The 20,564-nt window shown below is 41.7% G+C and overlaps 1 protein-coding gene across 2 annotated transcripts in view; it reads right to left on the reverse strand.

Annotated features, from left to right (window-relative positions):
* The window catches only part of XB5835757.S (uncharacterized XB5835757 S homeolog), a 44,019-nt gene that overhangs the window by 4,503 nt on the left and 18,952 nt on the right, over window positions 1–20,564 (reverse strand). For both annotated transcript variants that reach the window (XM_018239312.2, XM_041578373.1), the window contains exons 11-19: window positions 20,219–20,272; window positions 18,120–18,337; window positions 11,458–11,534; window positions 10,399–10,509; window positions 8,059–8,139; window positions 4,740–4,847; window positions 4,521–4,642; window positions 3,601–3,723; window positions 2,133–2,175 (exon numbers count right to left, since the gene is read on the reverse strand). In XM_018239312.2, the coding sequence (XP_018094801.1) occupies window positions 2,133–2,175; window positions 3,601–3,723; window positions 4,521–4,642; window positions 4,740–4,847; window positions 8,059–8,139; window positions 10,399–10,509; window positions 11,458–11,534; window positions 18,120–18,337; window positions 20,219–20,272 (937 nt within the window). The remainder of the gene's footprint in view (window positions 1–2,132; window positions 2,176–3,600; window positions 3,724–4,520; window positions 4,643–4,739; window positions 4,848–8,058; window positions 8,140–10,398; window positions 10,510–11,457; window positions 11,535–18,119; window positions 18,338–20,218; window positions 20,273–20,564) is intronic.

A 20,564-nucleotide genomic window follows, 5' to 3' on the forward strand; every position in this document is an offset into this window, starting at 1 on the left:
GTGCTGCTCTGATGGTGGACCGATGATTGGCCATACGTTCTCGGAATGTTTGATGAAATAGAAGAGAAATTTGGAGGCGCACGTCAGTTTGTAGTTAATGTCAATGGGTTTGCCAGAATGAGGGTAATTGAATGTAGAACCTGTGATAAGATAGTTGGAGGTAACCATGAGAAAATCCTACTTCAACAAGAACTACGATGGATCCATAGACTCAACACTTTAAGCCCATATGGACTCAATGAATTAATATCCTACTCTCCGTTTATACATAAGTAACATCCCAAACAGTAGCTGTAGTTACACCAGACCATACCATTGTATTTATAATTGTATTAGTAATAGTTATGATTGAGGCATTAAGATCCAATACTGAAAGTCTTTGATCCTTAAACTCTTAGATACTCTTATAAAAATACCCTCAATAACATCGTATGAAACAAGTTGTATCCTTGAATCACATTCCTAGAAACTCCGTAAGAAATAATTGTACCCTCTTCGAAGTATGTACATAAGCTACAAGTCCCAATAACCACTTGAAGACCTGAGACAAGCTCTACCAGCTACAACTGAAGACTTCTGCAAATCTTTTTCCGACTTTTCATTACTATTTGGCAAATGACCATTGACATCAGAACTACTGAACCACAAAGGAGCCGCAGAGTTTGTGCGGCTTGATAACTACATACCATTGATGTCTGCCAACCTGACCTTTGACAGACTAGTCCCCCATTGCACACGGCAGGGTACGGAGAGAAACCTGATGACCCACAGCACGTCGGACCACTGACAACCAAACACTGTGATTGAACGATGGTCCCTATACTATGTCACAAAACAGTTCGGTTACAACAAGGCGATCAATAACCCATGAAACATGTATGAATTACAATAAATCTCGACACAACGAGAGGTTCCACCAACAACTTACTACGATAGACTCGATGACTGCTGGTAATACGAGCAATAGCGATGACTATCAATTGACTTTTCAAGTGCCAGTGACACAATCCACAACTACAACCGGCGCGGAGAATTCCTTCCCATTTAGGTCTGCTGTGAGCTTCACAGAATGAGACACAGACCAAAGGACTTTCTTATTTCTTATTTTTTTCCTTTTTTCCTTTTTTTTTTCTAAATTATTTTCTATTTTTATTTTTACTTATTTTTTCATTTTCCATTATTTTTTATATTTTCATTATTATCTTGTCCTTTTTTCTGTTACTTTTTGTTTTTCGATTTCTCATCTCGCCTTGTATCATCATAATCAAGTCTCATTTTTCCTTCATAAACCTTATACTCTAGCCCCGTTCTATTTGTATATCGCCAATGAAGAGACGCGCAGATCTATACTATGGAACCGATACACCACGCAACACAGTGTCTCTCGTTTCCTGCTTTCCTTTGATCTCCACCATTTACATTTCCTTGTAACGCCAAAAATCTTTATTACATGCTTTGATGTGTTATGTTGGGCCAAGTTAGAGGTAATTTTAAGATACAAAGTTATTTGAGCTACAAAGAGATAACTATACATATGCATTAGCGACTCTATATATATGTTCCAATAAGTACATTTAATTTGTTACATATAAATATTTTTCACTTTTTCCACTGTGTGTTTTACGTGTGATGTCACAGTCACGTCACTTCCCCTGCTTTTGGTTGTTTTCTTCCCGCCACACCAGGTATTTATTCCGTTTGCTTGACCCCCTTTGAGAAAGGCTGTTGCATCAGCCGAAACGTCAGCGATTGTCCACAAATAAAAAGCTTTCTTATTCTTCTAAGACCTGTGAGTGTGATCTCTATCATTCATATATATACATTTATTTATATGTTGAGGTCAAGTCCAGCAGGATAACCACTCCTCTTTGTATTTAACGTGCCTGCTTAATGGACCAATATAAAAGGGCCATTGGTTTGGACAATAAGGAAGTAACTTGGATACAAGGAGCCATGTTTGAGCCCATCATTGGGGAATATACACACCTACATCTGAAAACACATTGCAAAAGGCAGCTGCTTAATATGCATTCAATGCTGGGGGACCTCCCTGCCTGTTACAACAGACAAGGCCCCAGTATTGTGCTCTGCAAGTTCCATGATCACAGGTACAAAACGTGGGGGTCGCTTACCCTGGCTTTCAAGTAACCGGCAAGGGTAGGGCTCCATGTGAACCTGTGGAGGAAAACAGAACCAGAGTAACAAGCCATTGGCTTCTTGTGAAACAGGGCCATGCAGTTGAATTGTGATTTACAGATAATAAGTAGCATTTAATTGCTAGATGGCAGCTCCCCCATGAAAAAGGGGCGTGTACCTTCCATAAGAGTGTTGGTAAGGGTTAAAGGACAAGCAAACAGGGGCAGTGTATTTACTGCAGGTCTGACTGTGCAATAAGCAAACATCAAATATGTCTAACCCTGTGGTGCCAGGGGGGGGGGTGGGAAATTACACCTTAAAGGGGTTGTTCACTTAACTTTTAGTATGATGTAGAGACTGATACAATTTCATTTTTTATTATTTATTTGTTTTCGGTTTGCAGGTCAGCAGTCCAGTTGCTAGGGTCTGAATTACCCTAGCAACCAGGCAGTGATATGAGTAAGAGACTGGAATATGAATGAGAGACTTGAATAGAAAGAGTAATAAAAAGTAGCAATAACAATACATTTGTAGCAGAGCATTTTTTTTTAGATGGGGTCAGCGACCCCTGTCTGAGAGCTGGAAAGAGTCAGAAGAAGGCATATAATTCAAAAACTAAAAAAGAAAAAACGAAGACCAACTGAAAAGTTGCTTAGAATTGGCCACTCTATAACATACTACAGGTATGGGACCTGTTATCCAGAATGTTTGGGACCTGGGGTTTTCCGAATAATGGATCTTTACATAATTTGGATCTTTATAGTTTAAGGGGGTTATTTAGCAAGGTCTGAATTTATCTCAGTATTTCTTATATCCAACTCCGAATTCCCGAATGGACCTTATTTATGAAGAAAAGAATAGGGTCGGGCCAAACACTGAATATTTCGGAGCTTTCCCTGAAAAATCCGGATTGTTCGTAGTTTTTCACAAAACCGACAATTTTTTTCTGCGTTTTTGGAGTTTTTTGCAGCGAAACCCCAAAATCATCGGATATTGGTACGGACATCAGCGCAGACACTGGGACCTTCCCCATTGACTTATTATTTGATAATATGGAGTCTATGGAAGACGACCAGTCCGTAATTTGGAGCTTTCTGGATAACGGGTCCCATACCTGTAATAGTTAACTGAAAGGTGAGCCGCCCCTTTAAATTAACTCACATTTTCTTCTTAATTTGATCCACAAGCCTCTTTCCCATAAGCACCAACCTTTTGAGGTCTGTGGATCAGGATTGTTCATATAAATATATGACATAGTTAGGAGGTATATACTTATTATTTTCTGCTCCTTTCAGTGTATGATTTAGGCTAAGCACTACATTAGTCACAAGATAAGTGCACGGTTGCTACAGTAAACGAAACCCTAGCAACAAGCTCCAATACTCCATAAAACACTGCGGTTGTCTTGGTGTTACCATTTGTCCTTTAACTCTGTATAAGAAGGAATATTCAGATGGTGCTTACATTTTTAAATTCAGTATGATGATGTCGAGGATGTGAAAGCCAACAGAGTGAAGGGCATCAAACGAGTGCAGTAAAAATGCAGAGACCAAGTGTGATGCATAGGTGGAGCCATATCTTCTCAGTCTAAGAAAGAAAGAGCACAGAGAGGGTGTTACAATCAAGCTGCCTGCCAGGGAGTTTTGGGTCCATATCTATGGCTACATTACAAGCAGTGCTGCTACAGCAGAATTCTACACTGAATCGGTTTCTTAAAAGAACAAACATATTTTTTTATATTTAATTTTGAAATCTGACATGAGGCTAGACATATTGTCAGTTTCCCAGCTGCTCCCAGTCATGTGACTTGTGCTCTAATAAACTTCAGTCACTCTTTACTGCAAGTTAGAGTGATATCAGCCCCCCCAGCAGCCTAACAGCAGAACAATGAGAAGGTAGTCAGATAGCAGCTCCCTAACAAAAGATAATCGCTGCCGGACCCGAACCGCAACCAGCATATTTACCCACTTTGATCCGCTACCCAACCCGCAACTGCCTTATCATAACTCAACCCGTCGACCACTATCAAACAGGAAGCGATGTTGCTGCAAATTGGAAGTGACATCATCGAAAGTGGGCGGTGACAGAAACATGTTTTGTAAAACTTTAAAAGGAGTAAAATATGGACAATATTACACAAGATAAGAAATTTAGATGAGACCCGCGACCCGCATCTATAGCCACACCTGAAAATCCTCCCCTCATTCCGGAGGGTGCCCACTTTTTTTGCGAGCAACCCGCGGGTACCCGACCCACTGCAGGACTCTATCCCAGAATACCCTTGCTGAGAGAGGTGATGGGAACCATGGCTGTGCCAGAGCTAAATGCCAGATATTAGCAAAGAGCACTTGTAAGGATGGAGTAGAGGGAACAGTGTATATTACGCTGCCAGAAGAAGCTGCTTGTCTTCGCACAGATCTTTGTTTAGGTTGGCTACAAAGCTGAAGAGCAGGGATTGCATGGGGGAGATCCCGTCCAATAACAGCACCAGCGCCCAAATATTAGTCTGGGAAGAGAGGGGAAAAAAAGATTTTATTATAGGCCAACAGTACAAAACTATCATGGACTTCCGAAGGCACATTGTCTAGTTACTCAATCCTTACCCTAAAGGCTAACACCAGTTGTAACGTGGTTTGTAGAGGGGCCACTGAATTCATCATGAACTGAATGACAGCCTGGACCACAAGGATCAGCTCACAGCTAAGAGGAAACTGCAAGAAACAGAGCAAAGGAATCAGTGGCAGTGCAAATACATCATTAACAGTCATCCGGCTGCCCTGTTGTATATTAGTCTCGTCATATTCAAAGGAGAAACATGTAAAGCTAACAGGAGAGGAAATCTAAATCAACTGTGGGAGACCTTTCAAGACCTTTAGTATGATGTAGAGAGGGATATTTTGAGACAATTTGCAATTTGGTTTTCATTTTTTATATTTGTGGTTTTTGAGTTATTTAGCTTTTTATTCTGCAGTTTGTAATTTCAGCAATCTGATTGCTAGGATCCAAATTCCCCTAGCAACCATGCACTGATTTGAATAAGACTGGAATATGAATGGGAGAGGCCTGAATAGAACGGTGAGTAATAAAAAGTAGCAATAACAATCTGTAGCCTTCCAGTTTCCAGTTGTTTTTTTCAGATGGGGCCAGTGATCCCCAACTTGAAAGCTGGAAAGAGAATAAAAAAATGCAAATCATTAAAAAACTATAAACAATAAATAATGAAGACCAATCAAAAAGTTGCTTAGAATTGGCCATTCTACAACATTCTAAAAGTTAATTTAAAGGTGAACCAGCCCTTTAAAGGCAGACTTTGACTACAGATAACATTAAAAGGATCATTCACCTTTAAATTCAATTTTAGTATGAAGTAGAGAGTGATATTCTGAGACAATTTGCAATTGGTTTTCATATTTTTATTGTTTGTGGTTTTTCAGTTATTTAGCTTTTTAATCAGCAGATCTCCAGTTTGTAATTTCAGCAATCTGATTGCTAGGGTTAAAATTACCCTAGCAACCATGCACTGATTTGAATAAGAAACTGGAATATGAATAGGAGAGGCCTGAATAGAAAGACGAGTAGTAAAAAGAAGCAATAACAAAACATTTGTAGCCTTACAGAGCATTTGCTTTTTTCAAATGGGGTCAGTGATCCCCACTTGAAAGCTGGAAAGAATAAAAAAGGCAAATCATTAAAAAACTATAAATAATGAAGACCAATTAAAACGTTGCTTAGAATTGACATTCATATTGCGGTGCTCCCCAACCACCAACTCTTTAATAGAATTGACATTCTACAACGTTCTAAAAGTTAATTTAAAGGAAGAAACACAAGGTCAGATTCGGGGAGATTAGTGCACGGCGACAAATCTCTTCTCGGGGGCGACTAATCCCCAAACTGCCTTCCCGCCAGCTAGAAGGTAAATCGTCGGCGGGATGGCACTTCGTTTTCCGAAGTCGCCCAAAGTTTCCTCGTTAGGCAACTTCAGAAAACAAAGCGCTCCAAGTGCACCCCCCTGCTATAAATTCACAAAACAAAAATCACCCCCATTTTCCTCTGCCATGAGCTCCCTTAACAACAACAGATTTCTCCTACTGCTTCCCTCCAGTCCACAGGTACTGGACCAACTAAGAGAAAGCAACTTTGATTCCAGTACCTGATCAAATTTTCGTATGCGATATAATAATGGTTGAATAATTTGTATTCCCTGTAAACAGGGATTACAAAAATTTAAAAAAGAAAATATGGGCAGCAATGGGACTGCAGTGCCATCAAGTGCTGAGTGGAAGGTATAGAACAGTCACTACACAGGAGAACGCCCACTTGGGCCAAAGAGCTCCAAAAGAACAGCCACTTAGGCTCCAGTAACATACAGTGGTGCTTGAAACTTTGTGAACCCTTTAAAATGTTCTATATTTTTATATGAATGTGACCTAAAACATTATCTTATCTTCAGACAAGTCCTATAGATGAAGAAAACCTAGCTTCTTTATAAAAACTATAGTAGTACTTATCTGTTATCTACTGTGTATCCTGTGCTTGAATGGCTGCCCCCATGGCTACACAGCAGCTTGTTTATATAAACTATAGTAGCACTTATCTGTTATCTACTGTGTATCCTGTGCTTGAATGGCTGCCCCCATGGCTAAACAGCAGCTTGTTTATATAAACTATAGTAATACTTATCTGTTATCTACTGTGTATCCTGTACTTGAATGGCTGCCCCCATGGCTACACAGCAGCTTGTTTATATAAACTATAGTAGTACTTATCTGTTATCTACTGTGTATCCTGTGCCTTGGCACTTGGATCGCTTCGGTTTTCTGAAGCAGCCCGAAGTTTCCTCGTGAAGCAACTTCAGAAAAGTGATCCAAGTGCCATCCCACCGGCGATTCACATTCTTGCAGGCAGGAAGGCTTTTTGGGGAGATTAGTCGCCCGAAGAAGAGCTGATTTTTCGCTGGGCGACTAATCTCCCCAGAATCGCCACGTGTGCCACAGCCCAAAAAGAACTGGCCAAATACTGAACCGAATCCTGAGTCGGGAAAGGAAAAAGTGAGGGAAGTAAAGTATTCAGTAGTGGGTTTAAATACCCATTATCAATATCTGCTCAATAGGGATATTCCATAGTATAACAAAATAGTGCCGGTTCCCACCCTTCCCCCAGCTCGCCTTCTACCTAGCTACGTTGGGAAGAGTGGGAGCTATTCACAGCACCTTCCACCTACGCCGCCCTACGCGTTTTGCTGACAAGCAGCTTCGTCAGGGGCATAAGTGCTGTTCGCGCTCCTTTCTCCCCTTTAAATAGGCCTCCAGCGCTAATGCGGAATGCCGAGATTAGCGCTGGAGGCCTATTTAAAGGGGAGAAAGGAGCGCGACCAGCACTTATGCCCCTGACGAAGCTGCTTGTCAGCAAAACGCGTAGGGTGGCGTAGGTGGAAGGTGCTGTGAATAGCTCCCACTCTTCCCAACGTAGCTAGGTAGAAGGCGAGCTGGGGGAAGGGTGGGAACCGGCACTATTTTGTTATACTATGGAATATCCCTATTGAGCAGATATTGATAATGGGTATTTAAACCCACTACTGAATACTTTACTTACCACCATTCTAGCCTACGCTCTGGTTTTTAATTGTGTGTTATTTTAGGGACATAGTCCCACACGGCGTAGTGTCTTTTCACGCTGAGTGTGTATGCTGGTGTTGCCAAACGAATAATTCTTTTAAACAGTTTGAATTAAAAGTTATGTTTTAATACATTGTAGTAACCTTGGCCTGAACTGGTTGGCTGGCTGTAGCTGAATTAGATGGGTGTGTCACTCTCCACTATTCAGGGCTAAAGGCCACACTGAATTTAGTCAGCTCCGACTATCTTTCTATTTATGCCCAAGAGTTAAATAAAGAAAAGAAGTGGGGCACACAGTACTTACCTCTGGAAATGGAGCGGGGAGGTAAGCATGTGTTTGTCTGCACAGCTCATCCAGGATGGCACAAGACATGTTTGTCACCATCTGTAGGGAAAAGATATTGGGACCTTTCATCAACATTGAACATTTATTCTTTTCCAAACTAAACACGGGCAGGAGAGAAACGAGTGTGAGTGTAAACCCCGGCCAGAAGGGGGCGCTGGGGAGTCAGATAGCTGGGTGGTACCAGCAAGTAGCATATAAGGCACCTTTTAAAGCAATACAGAGGCAGCAATAACGTTTCTATCGTAATGCCAGGGCCTGATATGCAGAGCATGACACTTCATTTTCAGAGCTCCAACCATACAGAAGTGCAGCAGTCAGTAGCCTGTATATACAGCGGATCCAGGGGATGGCACTGCTACATTATTTAGAGATTTTCTGCTGTTACTATAGCTTTAAATGAGCATCCATTGTTTACTTGCTGCCTGGCAATCATTACCACCTGCCAGAGCCCTTCTATACCATTATTAACCCTTTACTTGAAGGTGGCAAAGGGCAAGGCCTAGTGGCACTGTGGGTGTGGCCAGATTAAAGAGCTGAATATGCAAAAAAAAACAAAACAAAAAAAAAAAAAACAGGCATAGCTGCTAGGGATGCACCGAATCCAGGATTCAGTTCGAGAGTCTGCCTTTTTTAGCAGGATTTTTTTTTTTGCATATGCAAATTAGGGGCAGGGAGGTAAATCACGTGACTTTGTCAAAGGAAGTAAACCATGTTTTCCCCTTCCCTCCCCTTATTTGCATATGCAAATTAGGATTTGGTATTCGCCTGAATCTTTCGCGAAGGATTCAGGGGTTCGGCCGAATCCAAAATAGTGGAATCGGTGCATCCCTAATAGCTGCACATAGAACCACTAAATGCTCCATATCCTGCATATAGTGAATAATAACTCCCCCATTGTGATATATAAAAATATTTTAAGTCTATAAATAAAGTGGGAGGCGGAAGGCCAAGTCTATACAGGTCATGGAACTTTGAAGTGACTTATTTAAATGTGACTGTTGGACAACAGGGACTGCATTATTTATCATAATACTCAAATTTCAGTAAGTCATGTGACTAATTACATCACTAAACACCAATTATAACTGATGACATCAGTTTATAAGGATACCATTAACAGTATATTTATGGCCGTTGTGTACAGGTATGAGATCTGTCATGCGGAAACCTGTTATCCAGAAAGCTCCCAATTATGGAAAGGCTGTCTCCCATGAAGTCCATTTTTAAGAAATAACATTTTAATAATGAATTTCCCCGTTTCTCCCTAATAATGAAACAGTAGATTGTACCTGATCCCAACTAAAATATAATTAATCCTTATTGGAAGCAAAACCAGCCTATTGAGATTAAGATTTTAATTATTTTTATAAGGCTTAAAATATGATCCATATTACAGAAAGGAAAAACCCAGAGTCTGAGCATTATGGATACAGGTACCTGTCAGAATGCTCAGACCCTGGGGTTTTCCGGATAACAAATCTTTCCGTAATTTGGATCTTCATACCTTAAATCTACTAGAAAACCATGTAAACATTAAGAGGCAGATTTACATAGGGTTGAATATCGAGGGTTAATTAACCCTCGATATTCGACTGCCAAATGTAAATCCTTCGACTTCAAATATTGAAGTTGAAGGATTTACCGCAAATAGTTTGATCGAACGATTAAATCCTTTGAATCGTTCGATTTGAAGGATTTTAATCCATCGATCGAAGGATTTTTCTTCTACCTAAAAATTGATAGAAAGCCTATGGGGACCTTCCGAATTCTAATTTGCATATGCAAATTAAGGGTTGTTTTGTAACAAAAAGTAACATGATTTCCCTCCTCGCCCCTAATTTGCATATGCAAAGTAGGATTCAGATTTGGTTCGGCCGGGCAGAAGGATACGGCTGAATCCAAAATCAAATCCTAATTTGCATATGCAAATTAGGGGTGGGAAGGGGAAAACATTTTACTTCGCTGTCGTGTCAAAAAGTCCCACGATTTCCCTCCCTGCCCCTAATTTGCATATGCAAATTAGGATTCAGTTCGGCTGAATCCGAATCCTGCTGAAAAAGGCAGAGTACCGAACCGAATCATGGATTCGGTGCATCCCTAATTATTTGATTATAATGGAGTCTATGAGAGATGGTCATTCTGTAATTTGGAGCTTTCTGGATAACGGATCCCATACCTGTCCTGTACTATAAAAAGATAAGTGCACAAGGGCCCCCTTATGGACAGACACTGCATAGCATCGCCTGCTGAAACAATAAAACAAAACAGGACTCAATCCAACTGATAGGTGCAACGTACGCCTTGGAACTGTAGGTCTGGCTCATCTAAGTGCAGGGGACTGAGCTTCCCTTCTGGGGTCAGCATGTCTCTAGTGCACCAGGTTCGGATTAGGGCAGTCCAGGATTTCACCTAAAGGAAAACAGAGGCTGCTCAATGTAATAACACAGAATGCTTCAATTCCTAAGTCTTGCAACATGGTACACACGAGGCATCGTGGCAACTGGAGACTTGGCTGGCAAGGATCTGACTTTTCCTGCATTCACCAGTCCATTGTTTTCACTATTTGGGTGGAGTTCCCCTTTAAAGGAGAACTAACCCCTTGAAATGAATATGGCTAAAAATGCCTTATTTTATATGCTGAATTTATTGCATGAGGCTAAAGTTTCAGCTTGTCAATAGCAGCAATGATCCAGGACTTCAAACTTGTCACAGGGGGTCACCATCTTGGAAAGTGTCTGTGACACTCACATGCTCAGTGGGCTCTGATTGGCTGTTGAGAAGCTAAGATTAGGGCTCGTCACTAATTATCCAGCAGAAAATGAGTTTCCCCTGTAATATAAACTGATGCTACAGGTTTGCTGATTATTAAATTCTGATGCTAATTGCACTGGTTTCTGTGCTGCCATGTAGTAATTATGTGTATTAATTACTAATCAGCCTTATATTGTGACATTTCTATTCTATGTGTACTGTATATTGTGAGTGGGTCCCTAAGCTCAGTAAGTGACAGCAGCACAGATCATGTGCAGTGAATCGGCAGAAAAGAAGATGGGAAGCTACTGGGGCATCTTTGGAGACACAGATCTTTACTGCTAAAGGGCTGTGGTTGCCTTGGGCTGGTACAGAAGCCCAAAACATAATGTACAACATTTGTACCTACTTCTTTTGTTAGGCTTTAGTTCTCCTTTAAGAGCTTTAGTGTGTGACTCCTATGTGACGCCTCCTTTTTAGAGGAGCAGCTCTTGTTGCTGGTATACACCATCGGGATGGAACACCAATGGATCTCAGGCAGCCTATGGGGAACTCATTTGGAGGTTGAGCCCCACCTAAATCAGAAATAGCACCGTTACCACTCACCTGCTGAGCAAGCCCACGGTTCATGAAAAGAATCCTGATCGCACAGCGAACTAAAATCCCCTTTCTCATAGGTGGCCCTTCAAAACAAAAGCCATTTGGATACATCAATTTCATTGTCAGATTATTTAGAACGCCACCCAAAGGTGCTATAGTGTAATGTATGCCAGTTATAGGGCAGGTTGCTTTATTTGTAGGGATGCAGCGAATCCAGGATTCGGCCTTTTTCAGAGGATTTGGCCGAAATGAAACCAAATTTGCATATGCAAATTAGGGGCGGTTTTGTCACAACCCAAGGAAGTAAAATGTTTCCCCCTTCCACCCCTAATTTGCATGTGCAAATTAGGATTCGGTATTCGCCCAGATCTTTTGCAAAGGATTCGGGGGTTCGGCCGAATCCAAAACAGTGGATTCGGTAGATCCCTATTCATTTGAATCTATATTACAGGGGGTGTAGAGACATTGTCGACGTCCCTTGTAAAGTGCATTGTAAATTGATAAGAGTCCTAAACACTAGTCACGGATAAAACAGCTTTAAAGGGATAGTGACAGATTATAGTTTTAAAGGACAAGTACTCTTCCCTGGGGATGTCAATTTTTAGGGGTTGTTTACCTTTAAATGAACTTTTTGTATCATGTAATATGAGAGTAATATTCTGAGACAACGTGCAATTGTTTTTAATTTTTTTTTTAATTATTGTGGTTTTTCAGTTAGTCAGCAGCAGGGTTGCTAGGGTAATTATAGTGCACTGATTTGAATAAAGGTGGTCATACACGAGCAGATAAAGCTGCCAATATCGGTCGTTTAGACCAATTTGACAGCTTATCTGCCCCTGTATGTAGGCTTCGGATGGGTCTTTCCGATCGATATCTGGAAGGTTTGATTTTTCTCCCGACCGACCCGTCGGAGCCCATTGCACTTGTCGTAATCCGATATAGCCCTGTCGTTCATGGCATATCGGGGAAAAGATATCGCCAAACGAGCAGATTTTATAGTGTATGGCCACCTTAAGAGGCTGGGATGAATAGGAGAGGGTCTGAATAGAAAGACGAGTAATAAAAAGTACCAATAACAATACATTTGTAGACTTACAGAGAATCTGTTTTTAGATGGGATCAGTGACCCCCATCTGAAAGCTGGAAAGAGTCAGAAGAAGAAGGCACATAATTATAAAACTCTAAAAAATATATAATGAAGACTAATTGAAAAAATGCTTCGAATTTCTATAACATACTAAAAAGGTGATTTTGTGCCACTCACCGTTAAATCCTTTTCTCTTCAGACATCTGTGGGACACAGGGACTGTGGGGTATAGCATCCACCACCAGGAGGCAGGACACTGAAGAAGCAGAAGACTCCTCCCCTGGGCTACCGACTACTGACTTCAGTTTTGCTCAACAGAAAATCAACTATATAACTATTAACTATATACAGTAGCAGACGATTATACTTTGAATACAGGCAACAGAGGGTCCGCTTCCAGGGAAGGGAGGCCCTGTGTCCCACAGACAAGGATTTATAGGTGAGTAGCACAAAATCACATTTTCTCTTAGAGATCTGTAGGACACAGGGACCGTGGGGACATACCAAAGCTGTCCCCGAATGTAAGGGAGGGAGGAAAGCGAGGCCTATGAAGAAACCACGGCCTGCAGTACCTTCGTGCCAAAGTGTGCGTCAGATGCTGCAAAGAATTTTGCGAACGAATGAAGGGAAGACCAAGTCGCAGCTTGGCAAACCTGGTCTGCGGAAGCACGGTTCCTGAATGCCCATGATGTAATCAGTCCCCTTGTGAAATGAGCCCTGATTCGGAGTGGAGAGGTTTTACCCCGTGCTACATCGGTTTTACGGATAGTCTCCTTGATCCACCTAGAGAAGGTGGCTTTAGATGCTGGTGAACCCTTCCTGCTCCCAGAAGGTAAGACCAGAAGTGAAGTGGTAGTTCTAATTGCCTTTGTGCGGTCCAGATAGAACTTAAGAGCTCTTACCGGATCAAGGGAATGAAGTGCTATTTCTTTAGGATTTTTTGGCTGTGGACAAAAGGTAGGAATGGTGATCTCTTGATTGATAAGAAACTCCGACACTACCTTAGGAAGGAAGGAGTTGTGCGTAAGACCGCCCTGTCTAAGTGAAAGTTCCGAGACTAGTCGCACTGAGGAAATAGCGAGAAGGAAGGTAGTTTTCTATGTCAGCCAAATCAGCGGTATTCAGGCTAGTGGTTCAAAAGGGGGATTCTGTAGTGCCGAAAGGACTAAGTTGAGGACCCAAGGTGGCAGGGGTTCACGATAAGGAGGGGCTAGGTGTGCCACCCCTTGGATGAAGGTGCGGATGTGGGGAATGAGAGCCAAACGTCTTTGAGCAAGACAGATAGAGCTGAAAGTTGGGATTTAAGAGATCCCAGGGATAACCCTTTCTCCAGGCCTTCATGCAGGAACTCCAAGATGTTGGGAATGGAACATTTGTGGAAAGGAAGGTTTGACTGGCACACCAGTCTTTATAGCAATTCCATACCCTATAATACGCCTTAGAAGAAACTGGGTTCCTGGCTCCCTTTCAGTTGTTGTTGCCAGAGTAGGAGAGCAAGTCGAACTGCTCTCAGTTCTAGGATGCTGATCGGCAGTTCGGAGACCACTTGCCCTGAGCAGAGATAGAAACATCGCTCCCCATCCTTGTAGATTGGCATTGGTTGTAATGAGTTGCCATAGCGGCCCTTGCATCGGTTTGCCTCGTCCTAGATTCTGTTGGTGTAGCCACCAAGTGAGTGATCTTCTTGTAGATGGGGAAAGGACTATTCTCTGTGTGAGACTGACCCGCTTCCACAGGGATAGTATATTCCATTGTAGTTCCCCGAGACTAAATTGGGCGTAGGGAACTAGACGGAGGCTACCATGGAGCCCAAAACTTTCATCTGAAAGATGGGAGTCTGAAGATGGGAGGCGTTTGAGGCATTTAGCGCACGCCAAGTATCTTACTTTGGATTGAGCATGTGCCCCTCTGGTAAATGGACCCTCTTGATTGTCTTCAGACATGGTATAATGAGTCTTAAGACTAAGAGGCAATATACTGGTATAACCCTGGGGAACTAGAATGCGTGGGTTCCCATCAGTATCTGCTACCTCAGCGTGTGCCTCCTGCGGCGAATCAACTATTGCCTGGGGTTCCCCGTATGAGAAAAATGCTCTCTGTGGGAGATAACCTGTCCTATACGTTCTGGATGGCGAGCGGTAATCAGTGCGTCCGTGCTTCAGGATGGCAAGCGCGATTGGCTCAAATCTGGGTGCGCGTCACAGAAAAATATGGGAAGTGCAGTCAGCGTGATGACGGTGCACATGGGAAGTTACTCGCGAAGTTCCGCCCTGTGCGGGTACCGGGAAACGCTCCTGCTCGCTGAATGAAAATATAGTGAATAAAGTACCCCCTCTTGTAAAATATAAGGATATTATAAGTTACCAAGGAATTTCATGACCATATGTTTTTATACAAGTCATGGAACTCCGAGGTAACTTCTAATATCCTCATATTTTGCAACTGGGGGTACTTTATTTATTATAATACCAAGTTTCAGTGAGTCATGTGACAGAAATGACATCAGAACTCACCGTTTATAACTGATGACATCAGAACTCACCGTTTATAAGGATATAATTTACAGGATATTCATGGCTTTTGTGTATTATAATTGATTACTGCTCACCACCGTCACGGAATACAGGGCTGCTGAGGAGCGCGTCACAGAGCTTAACGCTGTGCGTACTCACCAGCAGTTGGGAGTCGGGCCCTTACGCTCTGATAAGCCGGGGTCCTTCCCAGGTCCTTGTCTAGTGCGGGTGCTTACTACTCTCCATGTGAAGGAGGGTAGAATGGCTGCTCTTTGTGCTCCGTGGGAGGCTCACTTACCTGGCACTGCCAATCCCACGTAGGGGGAAGCCACTTTAGAGTTATTCCGCAGTGGAAGCTATGGGTCAACCCCTAGTGCCAGATACTGTCTATTAGATTTCATTTGAGGAATGGAAAAGGTCCTGTCTCCTTGAGGACACTGGAAAAACTGAAGTCAGTAGCAAAAGGTAGAGGGGTATAGCCCCAGGGGAGGAGTCTTCTGCTTCTTCAGTGTCCTGCCTCCTGGTGGTGGATGCTATACCCCACGGTCCCTGTGTCCCACAAATCTCTGTAAGATAAAGTCAACGTAAAGTTGAGCCACCCCTTTTTTATAGGTAAGTGGAAACACTAAATTATCCCCCAGGCCATCACTTCTCTTTGCTGAAAAATGCACTAAACCCAGGGGACATTTTATTCTAAGCACATATTTGGGAATTTTCAAGGATCCCATGCAACTGTCCAAAACGGTTTGCATACAAAATCAGTTCACTGTAGGGCCCCAATTATTAGTCCATATATTATCCAGCTCCACTGAGTGGACAGTCCAGTCGGCAAGTGGAAGTGGGAAAAAATGCCCAGATCACTCGCATGGTCATAACCCTGATGTGCCCTGAACATGACACAATGGGGGGAATTCACTAACGTGCTAATATTGAGACTAACAGTAAAGATAAAAATGTCAGATTTCCCACCAAATTCACAAACCTCTATCTCCACTTTTGTGAATTTGTCTTTTAAACACAGTTTTCTGATTTTATCTTTCGCACAACATTTTTTTCTGAATTTGTCTTAAACTCTTACTAAACCCGTCAGTCAGCCATCAAATTGGAATTACAGGGGGAGGGGGTTTACTTTACCTAGGAAAATTACACATTTTTACACAACCTGGCCTTTCTAAATCTACCTACATGTTTGTGTAATTCCACTTCTGTAACAAGATATAAGGGTCTAAATACAAAAAAATGCTATTTTGCATAATATAGGGATTTGTATCAGTTTATATGTTTTTTCTCTAAAGGTGGCCATACCCTATCTTAGCCCTATATGCCCAATAACAGCTGGGCGATATTGGGTGAATACGAATGTTCGGCCCTGGGGCCAAACGATCAGATTACAATGCTGCGAATGGCCACCAACGGGTCGCAGAACTGCATCAATATCTGGCTGGTTTTTGGCCTGATAACGATCGGAAGGACCCATCGGGATCCCACCCCACCCCACACATGGGCAGATAAGATGCCGAATTGGTCTAAAGGACCGATATCAGCAGCTTTAATCTGCCAGTGTATGGCCACCTTTAGGTCATGTGTCTAATTGCTGCCAAAAAAATTGCCTGGGAGGCTTTACTTTTCCTTTAGATAATACATTCACTCAAATTGCTAAAATTGCCTCATTCATTAAGATTTAACTAGTAAAATAACACACAAGAGTGAGTTAAAAACTTTTTTCACATCAAATTGTATAAAATTCACTTTTTATCGTTTAATCAGTGTTTTACTTGTTTTGTTAATAAGGCTTTTACATCTATAGGGTTAGACACAAACTTGTGCCCCGAGTACAAAATGCTGATCCCTATTAATATGATAAAAATTACCCAATAGGGCAACTACAAGAGGTGTGAAATAAAGATTGTCTCAACCAAAGCAGAGCAAATTATATTAGAATTGCTCTGACACATGGGGAAGAGTTTTATTCCATTTTTGGATGTCGGGAAATGTCGTTTAAAATGTCGCTTTTGTGCCATTTTTAGGTTGTTTGAATGACAAATTCATAAAAGTGTCTGTAAACGGTCTTTCTTTCATTAAACCATGAAACGTGGCAGATGAGTCGGAATTTAGGCGGATTTCTGTTTGTGAATATACCAGTATACTAACATTTTTACTCCAAAAATGGGCTCTCTCCACTTTTGTGTCATAACCCTGCCTATGACTTGTACAAATCCCACCCATTCTGCTACAAGCCCCCCCCCCCTCTTATTTCTTTGAGAATTACCCTTTTGTGCCTGTCTTAAAGGGGAACTATCGCGGAAATAAAAATGTAATATAAGCTTCCTCATACTGAAGTAAGAAACTTTCTAAATACAATCAATTAAAAATTCTGCATTATTTCTGAAATAATCCCGTTTATATTCACTATTCCTCTCTCAGCATCTGTTTATCCACATTCTGTCTTCAGTCAGCAGTTGGGTGTCAGATGAATGATCCAATATATCTTATAGGGGGGCTCCTTTTGCCTAGAAGATGTATTAGAGCTCACTCTATTAAACTCACCAGACATCATGTCTCTCTACATGCAGAATTTGTGCAAAAGGCAGTTATTTTGTTAGATTTTGTTTGTACTGGAATCAGTTATTTGAGTGAGCTCTAAATCTGCTAGGAAAAGGAAGCCCCCCTATAAGATATATTGGATCATTTTTCTGACACCCAACTGCTGAATGAAGAGAGAATGAAGAGAAACAGATGCTGAGAGAGGAATAGTGATTGTTTGATTATTTCAGAAATAATGCAGCATTTCTAATTGATTGTATTTAGAAAGTTTCTTATTTCGGTACGAGGAAGCTTATATTAAATTTTCGCGATAGTCCCCCTTTAAGTACCCCCTTACAGCAGCTCTGTGTTCAGTCCAGTAACATTTCCTCTGTTATTATATTGCACATGTACCAACCTGCTTGCACGTTAGTGGCTCTGAACTAATGCTAAAACTGCCGGGCACAAGGATAATGATATATTCTAATATAACACATTGGCACTGCCCAGTGAATAAAAGCACTCACTGTGTCTCTATCATTCACCTGCAAATGGAATCCAGATTTCCTGTGCCACGGGTTCATTCCCAGGTGGGGAGCTGCTGGTCCGGAACATTGTGAGGTACAAGTCAAACTGTGCTGGAGTGAGAGACAGGGCCATGCTACGTGGCAGGCACTTCAGGTTGATGAGCGCATAGATGGCACTTGCAAAATCTCCATATTTGCACATATAAAAGCAGATTTTCTGCCGTAAGCACGTCAATCTGCAAAATACACATAGTTTTATGGTATCTCTCTGTACAGACTATGATCAAACTCAGGGGGCTGTCCCTGCAGAATTGTGCTTAGTACAGGGGAATACCTATGCTGCCATAGTTTAATGGGATTTCTCTGTACAGACTATGAGCAGACCTAGGGGGCTGTTCCTGCTGAATTGTGCTTAGTACAGCGGAATTTCTACACTGCCATAGTTTTATGGGATCTCTCTGTACAGACTATGAGCAAATTTAGGGACTGTTCCTGCTGAATTGTGCTTAGTACAGGAGAATACCTATACTGCCATAGTTTTATGGGATCTCTGTTCAGACTACGAGCAGACTTAGGGGGCTGTTCCTGCTGAATTGTGCTTAGTACAGCGGAATTTCTACACTAACAGTTTTATGGGATCTCTGTTCAGACTATGAGCAGACTTAGGGGGCTGTTCCTGCTGAATTGTGCTTAGTACAGAGGAATACCTATGCTGCCATAGTTTTATGGGATCTCTCTGTACAGACTATGAGCAAACTTAGGGGACTGTTCCTGCTGAATTGTGCTTAGTACAGGGGAATACCTATGCTGCCATAGTTTTATGGGATCTCTCTGTACAGGCTATGAGCAAACTTAGGGGCTGTTCCTGCTGAATTATGCTGCTATGAAACACACTTGAATATGAATATGTGCTTATGAAACACACTTGTCCTGCCGGATATTGTCCAAAGTGTGCAGTGTCAGGATTCCTATATGTCACTAGACACATGCAGAGCTTTTTCTGAACAGAATCCATTCCATGTTCATGGTGGTAGGCATATTTTAATTATTCCTGTCACTGAACATAAAAAACAGCATCATTGTTTTCTCTTTTAGTCAAACAGCAGAAAAACCTTCATAGGCGCGTGAAGCACAATCTGATTCCAGAAACAATGGATTACATTAGCATAAAGAGGATCACTGTACCAGAGGCCACCCCTTCAGACTAGAAGAAAAGAACTTTCATTTGAAGCAACGTAGGGGGTTCTTCACAGTCAGGACAGTGAGGTTGTGGAATACACTGCGGTGTGATGTTGTGATGGCTCATTGTGTTAAAGGAAAAGTAAACCTTTAAAATAAATGAGTGTAAAACTTATGAGGGGGCTATTCTAAACATTTTTGCAATGTACATTCATTCTTTTTGTTTTAATTCCAAGATATTAAGGGATACATGTACTGTTAATACGGATTAATTTTGTTACAATAGCGCCACCTGCTGGTCAGTTTCCCACCAGTCTGACCACCAAGTAGTCAAGGAAGTTGTCAGGAGAAAGAAAGAAACTGCTCTGATGTTCTTCTGCTTAGGAAAGATGTGGTAATTGTTTTCCTAAGCAGAAGAACTTCAGAGCAGCCTCTTTATTTCTCCTGACAACTTCCTTGACTACTTGGTGGTCAGACTAGTGGGAAACTGACCAGCAGGTGGAGCTGTTGTAACAAAATCCATTCTTAACAGTACAGGTATCGGTTTACTTGTCCTTAAATACTTAGTGGCTTGGATAATTTTTTGGACAGACATAATATCCAAGGCTATTGTGATAGTAAAATCTATATTTAGTGTATGAGTATATATAATTAATGTGAAAGTAGGGAGGGGTGTGTGTATGGATGCTGGGTTTTCATTTGGAGGGGTTGAACTTGATGGACTTTGTCTTTTTTCAACCCAATTCAACTATGTAAATAGCATAATTTACTGGAAACTCCCCTCCTTGTGCTACATCCCCCTCCCTGTTCCCTGTATGAGGGAAGAGATCTTGGCGACCAGCCACTCAGAGGTGTCTATGTCCATTTATTATCCAAAAAACTCTTGCCATAAAATGAACCGTGCTTGATAAATTTCTGCAGATATAAGGAATACTCACGATCCTGCGTCAGGGCATCTCACAGCATTCAGGTAGCGCACCAGTTGTCTGTAACTGAATAAAGAAATTACAAAAATAATGATACAGTGAGCAGCTCTAGATTTTGGATGCAGTAATCTCCTTTTTAAATGGTTATGTATTGCCTGTTAAACCGGGAAGCTAATGGCAGAATCCAGTTTTGTCATTTACATTGCTTTTTTTAAAGCTTTGACGATATTACAAGTTCATATACAGCCAATATAACGAATTAGAAACCACAGCACCATCTGCCAATTGGCTACTTCTTTGTTCACCAACTTTCTTTTCTGAGTTCGATGAAGGGGTTGACCCTCAAAACCTGCTGAAT

This window comes from Xenopus laevis, chromosome 9_10S (assembly GCF_017654675.1).
Source record: "Xenopus laevis strain J_2021 chromosome 9_10S, Xenopus_laevis_v10.1, whole genome shotgun sequence".
NCBI classification, from domain to species: domain Eukaryota; kingdom Metazoa; phylum Chordata; class Amphibia; order Anura; family Pipidae; genus Xenopus; species Xenopus laevis.